The sequence below is a fragment of the Leuresthes tenuis genome, unplaced genomic scaffold, assembly GCF_036924035.1.
Source record: "Leuresthes tenuis unplaced genomic scaffold, fLeuTen1.0.hap1 SCAF_19, whole genome shotgun sequence".
Taxonomy (NCBI): Eukaryota; Metazoa; Chordata; class Actinopteri; order Atheriniformes; family Atherinopsidae; genus Leuresthes; species Leuresthes tenuis.
Window position 1 is genome coordinate 11,229,297 of NW_027325373.1, and position 10,232 is coordinate 11,239,528.

Here is a 10,232-nt window from a genome sequence, read left to right on the forward strand (position 1 = left end):
CATGCCCTTTCCACATCCTCATTCCAGTGAGAAAGTGATACAGTGACAGGGTGTTTTAGTTTAATGTTTCAAGATGTCTACATGACATCCACGACACGGCAAACATATGTAATATGTTGTAAACTAATCTGGACCTTGGACGATTCCAACATCTGGAAGATCTCACTTTAAAGGTTTTGCTCCACTGGGTCACTGACTCAACGTTCATATCAGACGAAATATAACAGGGAGTGACAAATGTTAGGTTGTGATAATGGGAGACTTCATCAACGTTGCACAAGAAACGTGAGAATGGCCGTATAATATGTCTCTGCCTGGAGGTGATACCCGCTTGTAGCATGCCAGACTGACCTGACCCCAACCATTTCGGGAAAAAGCGTGAATTATACGATGGGTCATAGTATTCCCAGTTGTAATTCGGTTTCACTTCTGGAGGATGGGAGTAGGAGGGGTAAACCCATGCGCTGGATAAGACAGATTTCACTCAGCGCGTGTGGCGTGGAAGCGGCACCATCTCCTTCGGCTCGAAGTTCCCTCCTCAGATGCTCCAATGGCTTATCATAAGTCCTGTCTGGCGTGCTGCTGCATTCTGTTTGTTGTGATTTGTGCTGTGGCTCTTATCTTCCTGTGCATCGCCACGTTTGTTGATAAATGTTCCAGCGGCAGCTTCAGACACGCGGCTGTGGCTGCGGACTCGAAACTTTGCTCCGAGATTGGCAAGTAAGTCACTTTCTCAAAGTCCAAAATCCAGGTGGGGAGCCTTATTGACAGCTTGTGTGTACTTTTTTTTCCCCTGAGAAACGACTTAATCAAACCGCAGTACAAGGCAGCATTTCTTGTGGGTGAAGTGTAAAGCCGAACCGAGCAATGGGATAAGCAGTTTAAGAGATTTGATGGGCTGTGTTTGAGTAACAGAGATTATACCTGCAGAACTGTGATACGACAGGTTCTCCTCATCATAATTATTTCAGGCCACACTAGTAAGAGGGGAAAAAACAATGACTGATTATTTCTGGTGTGGAGTAATGATACTTGATCCGTGCCTTAATTGGCTCAATTTATGTGGCCATTTGTTGAGTAATATGTCACAATGAGAACCCAATTAATCCTCCATTCCAGGTCATCCAAACATGGAAAATATGTTCTGCTTTTACTCGGATGTGTAGCTTTTCCGGCTTTTGTGTTCAGCAGTAGGCTACTTAGTTTTTGTCTTCACTGCCAATATCCGCGAGGGGTTCATTTCCCAGTTGACACTTGAAACAATGAATGTTCTATTAAGGTTTTAGTGACAATGAAATGTACAAAGACAACAGACAAAAGCCCTTGACCCTTGAGTTTTCTGATGATCAAACGAATGAGATGAATTGTTTGAGGAAATATCCTTCTAGATTAAACGGTTATGGCTCGTTCAAACCTGAAGGTGTGTTCCCTATTTGGTCTGTTTTGTGTTAACAACAAACTCGAAGTTTTTTTTGTGACAAAATTAGATTATAGGCCTGACAAAATAACTTCATTTAACCAAAATGCTGCCTTTCAGTGATTTTCATTTACTTTATCATTTGCACAACACTTTCTCAGCCATCCCCAGATGCACAGCATGTATTAAAGCTAATCATTATTGTTCTTCTTCGACAATAGTCCTGTTTGCCGTCTCAGCTTGATTTGATTCTTACGAGTGAATTTGTCCGACAGTCTGCCTCCTGATCCCGTCTCCTTTTTAAAGTTTGTTAAGGATTGAGCTGACCTGATCTTCATGAATCAAAAGCATTCCCACCAGCCTTCTTCTTGCTCAGTAAGCGCATATGATCCAATGCCAGCATCAGAATGAAAAGACTCATTCAGGTCTTTCAGGAACAGCTCAGACTCAAAGCTCTCATGTCCGTTGTGTGGTAAATTAATTTAGAAAATTTGATTAAAACGAATTACCTGTTATTGATGTGGTAATTTACCTCATTAATCAAGTTAAATCACAAGAAAGCAAAAAAAAAAAAGAATAAATGGAAAGAAACATCAAACAAAAGAAAGAAAGAAAGAAAGAAAGAAAGAAAGGAAAAAAACGCACCTTGGCCTATAACTTTATGAGATTCTGCCAGAAGCCAACTTTGAATGACTTGAACTTGCCTCCTGGCAATACTGAAATAATTAACCCCAGTGTCTGGAACAGCTATTTTGATGAATGTGCATTCATGCGTCTGTGGGAGGGCAAATATCTGATGAGTAGTGAGGGAGTCAGTGACTAAGTGGGGGCTCACAGCTTTCCCAAAAATCCATGTGAAAATGTTTTCCAGGAACATGCTTCAGCAGGGGGGGTCAGCAGTAGATGGCGCCATTGCAGCTCTTCTGTGTACATCTGTGATCAATCCTCAGAGCATGGGGATTGGAGGAGGCTCTATATTGGCTGTGAGAAAAAAAAAAGGTGGGTGTCCTTTCCTTACTGGGTTTGTGTCTTAATTTGTTTTTCCTCACAGAGAATTATAAACTATCCCGGTCATTCAAATTTTTCATCTCCTCTTAGGCAACGTTACAATTTACAACTTCAGGGAGACTGTCCCACGGTCATTCAAGGCGAACCTGTTAAATGACTGTCCCAATCCATTCAGACTGTCCACAGGTAGGCAGGGTTTTCTGTCAGTGTTGGGTAACACACTCTTCTGCGGTGTTATTTGATAATAAGGAAAATGTTTTACTTAATTTTGCCTCTCTTTTAATGAATGTCCTCTCACTGTCTGGTAGAAATCAGCTTAATTAAAATGTTAATAAATACCATACACATTTTATGAATATTGAATAAGTTGATCTGGGAACCTTTAAAGGGGATTGTTTTTAAAGAGGATTTTTGTTAAAGACTCAATAAGTAATTTTGGCTTTCTGAAGAGTTTAATTGCTGCTACCAGCAAATGCTGGCACTTCCCGTGTTTTGTTGCCTGGAGACTTTATAGATTGCTGTTCAGTTGCCTTTCCAGTGAGTCTCTTGTCCCACAATTGGACTTTGACTACATCATCTTAAACAGTAGCTGCCACAGTAGTTGGTCTGTTCTGCAGCCTTAGAAAGTCAGCAAGTCTACCAAGTCTCCATTTGTTGCTGGTTCTTGTTGGAGTTGTCCCTCAGCTGGCGGCAGGTCTCTCAGAGAGCACAACAGAAACTTCTGCATTCAGCTACAGCCCAACAATATTCATGAGGAGTCAGTCTGTGGGATAAAAGTTAGGTGCCTGGGTGACAGCGAGGTCTGTTACGCCAGCTGTCTGGCCAGCCTGTAGTTAGGGAAATACACAATTAGGTAAGCTGGATAGCAGCAACCGAACCTTTAAAACATCTTTGATTAAAAAAAAAGTTGTTTATTCTCTTTTTGTTCAACATTCTTAAGTACCAAAGAATTTGCACATGTAATCCTACTAGTCAGCCTGAAACTATTTCTGCACCACATTTAGTCAGAATGTAGTTTTTATTATGGTTCCTGTCATTTGTTTAATTCAGCTTCATAACCCCCCCCCCCCCCCCCCCCCCCCCAAACATTGTAGGCAGCCAGTGGATCGGCGTTCCTGGAGAGCTGCGGGGCTACGAGGCCATTCACAGAGAGTATGGGAGGCTGCCTTGGGAAAAGCTGTTTGAACCAACAATTAAACTGGCAAGGGAGGGTATCCCCATGCCAGACTATCTAGCAACTTTCCTGAGTTCCCCCATTGTGAAAGACCATGTGGAGAAGTCATCTCTCTGGTATGGCTTCACATTTACGGATTACTGACTGACACATTTTCAAATTCCCTGAAATGATCTTTATCAGCAGAATTATTATCTCTAGAATTTATGTGAAAATTATATATGGGCATTAGTGAACTGTAGGGTTTTATGACTCTTTGTTGAACTTTTCTCATGTATTTGTTACAGCATCGATTCTGGAGTTGGGGGATTTCCTACAAATTTGTGGTTGTAATTTCATGATAGTTTTATGAAACCTCTTGGTTATCAACAACTGAGATCAAATTACTTTACATACAGCATAAAACTTAATCCCTGTAGCCACATTCATTCTATTCTTCATAAATAATTGTTATATATTTATAGTTTATGGTAGGGTGTAGGGTAGCCACAAAAGCAGTGTTCACCTTCTCTCAATAATGTTTGTGTGATGTGTTCCTTTTCCGACCATGTTTAACTGGCAGTTTAAAAGTGCAGGCTTTTGAATGTTTATGACCATGGTGAGAATCTGTTAAGTACGACCTTTCATCACTATGGGGAGGAGCATTTATTCATGATGGAGGATAACGTCAGTCAGATGCTTTGCGGAGACACACATTGCACCTACTTTATGGCCAGCTGTCTGAATCATTTATTGGACTCCTGTTGCCAAGACAATGGCATTGATACATAAAAAAATGATACTAAATTTAATGGCAGATCAGCTGCCTAAATCATATCAAATTATGGGTGTTGCACAGTGCTCATCGGTCAATCAGCACAGAATTTTTTGCCAAATTATTCTTTCAGATATGTGACTTTTGCATTAGAAGGTTTTATTTTCCTGTTAAAGAAAATTGCTCTTAGTGGAGGCCTGATGTGTGTGTATGCCAGCAGCAGAATAGTGGCCCAAAGATGTATTGGATTAACATTACAAAGAGTTTCTTCTGATGCTGATCCAGTGCAGGGATCCTTGCATTGATTACTGAGGAACTGAGGGGTTATGAACTGGCCACCTGTTTATTGATTGATTGACTTTGAAAGTATGAGCAGCTCTGTTTGAGGGCATAAGTTTCACACTGTTGTGATCTATGGAGACATATTTCTCAACGTATTTGATTCCAAAGGGATCTTTGGCTACTTCAGGTGACTTTCTCTTACAGGGCAAACTGTTGTTTAAGAGAAGCTCTGGAGTCACTGTTTTCCACTGTTATCAGTGTTTTGACATTTGTAGTATGCGTGTCTTGTGCCCTGATGGCTTGATTGATGTTCTGCATGTACACTCCAACTAAAAAAAAGGGTTTCAGGTTATGAAAATCTCTAGATAATAGATCATTAATTTACCATTATAAATGCAGCTAATACAGCCTGAGTAAATTTATAGTTGCATTAATAAGAAAAAATCTGTGAGACCTGTCAAAATACTTTTATTTCGGCATGAACTAATCAAAAAATGTCACATAACTGTCATCTAAGTAGTATCTATAAATTGTTCTTAAACCAATAACGCCCCAACCCTTTTAATCCTTAGTGTTTTTATTGAAAACTCTCATTTTGTTTTGTAAAAAAAGAAAAGTCTGAACTTCTTTTGACCTATTCTTCCTTTTAAAGTGATGTCATTGAAACAGCAGATCAGATTCTGTTCTATGTCTGAATTTACAATCCTCCTCTTTTGCTGAGTGTGTTTCTCTTTGTGTGTTTCTACAGTAAAGTTTTCTGCAACAAGAACAAAACCGTCCTGGGCAAAGGGGATATGCTGAAGTTTCCCAAACTTGCAGAAACCATGGAACTTATTGCGAGGGATGGAGCAGATGGCTTCTACTCTGGCAAGATAGCACAGGACTTAATCCATGACATTCAAGCTGCAGGTTGGTGCAAGATGTGCACGGGCAAGCTCAGGGTATAAGCTTTTGTCTACAAAACATGAGAGTATTTTTAATGTACAAAGAGAGGGAGAGAAAACAGACTTTATGTATACTTGACTTGTTTGTCTTAGGTGGGACTTTGACATTGGAGGATCTAAAATCTTTCAAAGTTCAGGTGGCCAACGCTTTGACGGTTTCCTTGGGAGATACTCAGATGCACTTTCCTCCACCACCTGCTGGCGGCGCCCTGCTTGCCTTCATTCTCAGGATCATGAAAGGTTTCATTTGTTTTGTACTCTACAATGAACTATTGAATTAATCTACCACCACAACTCTAACATCTTTGTATGCTGTCATCAAAAAGAAAAGAGAAATGGTTTGTACATAAGAATAATTCCAAACCTCTTTTTCTGCAGGGTTCCCGCTGACTTCAAACTCTCTGTCTGGTGACAAGAAGATTGAGATGTACCATCATTACATAGAAGCGGCCAAATTTGCTAACGGACAAAAGAGGAACATTCATGATCCTTTCTTTGATGATGGAAAGGTTGGGATCTGAAACAGTTTTGTTATTACACAGTGATCACTGCTCAACTATCCAACTCACCTCAGAATGTTTTTTTGTCTTTCAGCTCAGTCTTTTGATTTTATGCCCCAGCTACAGTTTTCTTAAAATGTATTTAGTTTTTCCCAACCTCGGTTTGAGGCTCAACACAGAAAACAGTCTCTTAAAAAAAAAAAAGAAAAAAAGTGAATATTGGTATTGATAAAGTAAACAGTAGCATAACAATCTCCAGTTACGTAATGTTTTTTGGAAAGTTTTGTCATTATGTAATATTCATATTATAGTATTACCATATATTCTTTATATACAAATATAAAGCTTTCACCAGGAGTCACTTAGCTTAGTGTTCTACAAAGAGTAGAAACAAGATGAGAATGCTGACCTGACTAACCTGACTCATTAACTTCCTAAAGAATAATAGAATCCAAACAGTAAACGGGCAAAAACAAGTCAAGAGGAAATGTAGTTTGAGTTATGGCTTATGTCTGTTGTTGTGATGTTTGATAGAGGTCTTGTTCTTTTTTCAGAGTGCTGATCACTTAATTGATCCCTCCTTCACTGATCACATCAGGCAGATGATTCATTCAAATCGCACCCATGACAACTCTTACTATAACAACATCAAGCATCCCTCTGATAACATGGGGACCACACATGTATCTGTCCTGGATCGAGATGGACTGGCCGTGTCAGCCACCAGCACCATAAACCAATTGTAAGCAGGAAGACTCTTCAGAGAAGACTGGACTTGTACTGACTCATTATAATGAAATGATAATACAATGTAATGTGCAGACATCCACTCAGTCTACTGTTTTGTTCCTTAGATTTGGAGGAGCCATTTACTCTCCACGAACAGGCATCATCCTCAACAATGAGCTAGCTGACTTTTGCGGGAGAGCAGACACAGTCAGGGCAGGTAAAGTCACAGACGTAAACAAACCACCACAATCAAATTAAAGGCATTCTTTAGTGTCGTCATTAAGTTTTATCTTCTATCTGTTGTCTTCTATCTTATGTTGAAATGTTAATGCTGTTTTACGCAGGTGAACGGCCTCCTTCCTCAATGACTCCAGTAATACTGGACACAAAGTCTGGAGGGATCCTTGTGATTGGTGGATCGGGAGGAAGCATGATTACCACAGCTGTCGCCTTGGTAACTTTTGTCATTAAAGCACAGTTTGCTTGTTAGTTTGTGTGCTTTCTTGTCCTTACATGGTTCCCTATTATTCTTGCAGTCCATAATAAATCACTTATGGCTGGGGATGAACTTGAAAGATGCCATTGCTGCCCCTATAGTATATGTTGATTCAAAGAACGACGTGAATTTTGAACGAGGCTTTAACAAGGTGATGTATTTTTATCCTTACTGTCCATTAGTTGCATTCAAATTCACTTAACTGTGGTTATCTAGCTTTTGAATAACATTTCTGTTTATATCAATAGATTCAACTGGAGATTAAAAAGATATAATCCTGCAATGGCAAATTGAATTAACCTGTACTCACTTTTTCAGGATAAATGGCATTAATTTGTGTGTTGTTTGCCCTCAGTCTGTGATAGATGGCCTGGCAGCTCTTGGACACAAAGTTGGGAACTGGAAATTCTTTTTAAATGTGGTCAATGCTGTAGAAAAGGAGAATGGCTGCATTGAGGCTGTGTCAGACCACAGGAAGATGGGAATGTCTGCTGGATACTGACCATAAGGATGAGTAAACTTCCACTAAAACTCCTCCTTAATACTGACTAAACCTGTGGCTTTTGAATATATGTGTGCTGCAGCCCTTACAACAAAATGTGAGTGGATCACTGAATGTTTCTCGTCTTTTTCATGAGATACAATCATGTGATCGGAGTAAAAAGACATCCAATAGTGCAAGAATTTGCATTATTGATCATCATGTTCAGATGATCTAATCTAGATTCACTAAACATCTTAATTTGGAGGTAAAACCGCATATGGTCAACTTTGGTTCCAAATGTACAACCAAAGAGTATGCAAATCACTGCATATTTCCATCCATTTCTGTTATACTAACAGTGGTAAAATGGTAAATCAAAATAAACAGCTTGTGAAGCTGATTCTTCAGAGAAGTGCTATTCAAATGTTGCAGCTTAAAACTGTGCAAAATGATGATGCTGTAAAATGTTAGAGAGCGCTTTGCTCTCGTACATGTATAACCTCTCCATTCTCATTAAGTCTTCAATAGTTTTTGACACAAATTTTTTCCTCCTAATTTCCCCCTGTTTTCCTGAGATGGGCATTAGTAATTCTTATTAAAACAGGTGGATTGACTTCCCATGAATGCATCACAAATCATACTAATATTCATCTTTGGACCCAAAAAGCTTTTATATGTATATCTGAATGTAAGACAAAAAGTATTACAGGACTGGTATCACTGTTTAGCCACAGTTATGATTGCATTGTGGTGATTGCAAGAGAGATTTATGATGTCAACACAGTGCTGTAATAGTTTACACATCCACTGCAGTCTTAATCCTAAACAGTAGGTGGCGCTATTTACAAAAATGGTACCCTACACTACATGAATAACACTGTAAGGAGCCATAGGAAGCAGCATTTGACATTCTTTGTGATATTTCAAATCATTTTAACGGACATTTTGGATGTTTAAGAAACTTGCTATTTGCGCAATGTGTGACACTTGCCGAAATCACATCAAAGCATCTGGCACTCCAAGTTCTGCGATGTCAACTTTGGCACCTGCCTCCCTTGATGAAGTCAAGAACAGCAACCGTATTTTTAGTTTTAATGTTTCTCACAACAGTTGGGTATACAGATTCTCCCTTAACCTTAAAGAGAGAAAAAGAAAAAAAAGGAACTAACTAAATCTAGCTAAGACCATAACAATTTGTCTTTTCAGGTGATTGGACCACACAATATGTAGCGTTTAAGTACTGTGCACTCATGACTGCTCTATAAGTTCTTGTCAAGCCTGGCAGTATGAGTGAATGTTTTATTTTGTGACTGAACTGAGATTATTTGCTTTCTGTAGATGAGCCATTTAACCTTTTAAAACTCCTGAAAGGCATGCTGTCGGCTGCCTAAACAGGACAGTTTTACTGTGACCTTAAATGTTTTACTGTATGAACCTTATTCAGATTCCTGCCCATAATTAGAACCTAATATGATATGAATTTGTATTTTTATTGCAATGAAATCTAATTTTGTATTTTCTTTGTCTTATTGAAACATTTTTCAGAATAATTACTTGTGTTTACAATTATTCACTGTTAATATTTGTGTCATCACAATAAAATGTCAAGTTCAAGAAAAGACGAGTCTCTTTTCTTCAGCAGACATCCTTTTCAACCTCAAATTGCTGAAGCTACCCTCTGTACACCCAAAATACACCTAAAAAGCACTTTGAACAACAAATTGCTTGTCTTGAAGCATTCACTTCTTGTTGTTACAATAATAAAGTATGGCTTGAAAGTTTGTGAACCCTTCTGAATTTTACTATGTGTAAAGTCTTTGAAAAAAAAACCCAATGTCTCATGTCTGTGAGAGGAAAGAATGGCGAAGTAGTGTGAAGTGTATTCAGTCAATCTGATGACATCAGATGTGGGTGGGTGCTCAGTTTTATTTAAAGATCAGAGAACTATAAAAGTCTTATCTTCAAAACACATCTTTGTGGATGTGTATAATGTCACAAACAACTGTGGTTTCTGTTATCTGCATTTGTTTATAGAGTGCTTTCTCAGACTTGTTGACCGTCCAAAGCACTTTCTACAGTAAACCACATTCACCCACTCAGTCACATTCATACACTGAGAACATTTTTCTATTGTACACACATCCATTTAATGATGAGATTGGAGAGGCTTGGGATCAAACCGCTGGTCTGCCAATTAGTGGATGACTCACTACACGTATTGAACCACAGCTGTTCGATGGTGCAGAATTAAGATGCCGCCCATCCATAGATTATGTAGAAACGGAGTAAATCCAAAGCCACTGTTAGCCTTCATAGGAGTGTCCAAAACACAATATCATCTGTGGTGTTACAAAGGAACCAAGGGTTCAAAGGTCATTTCTAAGCAGATACAGGCATTTCTTTGACTGGTGAATGTTGATGTTCATCCGTCCACTATCAGGAAA

General features: G+C 39.0%; 1 protein-coding gene across 1 annotated transcript; it reads left to right on the forward strand.

The window, feature by feature from the left end:
• The first annotated feature begins 434 nt into the window (after nucleotides 1-434).
• On the forward strand, nucleotides 435-9,407 carry ggt5b (gamma-glutamyltransferase 5b). Its single transcript, XM_072372070.1, has 12 exons — nucleotides 435-720; nucleotides 2,289-2,416; nucleotides 2,516-2,611; nucleotides 3,520-3,715; nucleotides 5,384-5,544; nucleotides 5,673-5,819; nucleotides 5,958-6,088; nucleotides 6,634-6,821; nucleotides 6,934-7,025; nucleotides 7,153-7,262; nucleotides 7,345-7,455; nucleotides 7,660-9,407. Exons 1-12 carry the CDS (start codon nucleotides 551-553, stop codon nucleotides 7,804-7,806), a joined length of 1,677 nt encoding a protein of 558 aa, XP_072228171.1. The 5' UTR covers nucleotides 435-550; the 3' UTR covers nucleotides 7,807-9,407.
• The last annotated feature ends 825 nt before the right edge of the window (nucleotides 9,408-10,232 follow it).

What these genes read in the sequence shown, in the direction of transcription:
- ggt5b (XM_072372070.1), top strand. Translation starts at nt 551, where the DNA reads ATGGCTTATCATAAGTCCTGTCTGGCGTGCTGCTGCATTCTGTTTGTT. An exon ending in CCATGACATTCAAGCTGCAG is followed by an intron (nt 5,545 to 5,672) that starts GTTGGTGCAAGA and finishes TGTTTGTCTTAG; the next exon opens with GTGGGACTTTGACATTGGAG. An exon ending in TTACCACAGCTGTCGCCTTG is followed by an intron (nt 7,263 to 7,344) that starts GTAACTTTTGTC and finishes TTATTCTTGCAG; the next exon opens with TCCATAATAAATCACTTATG.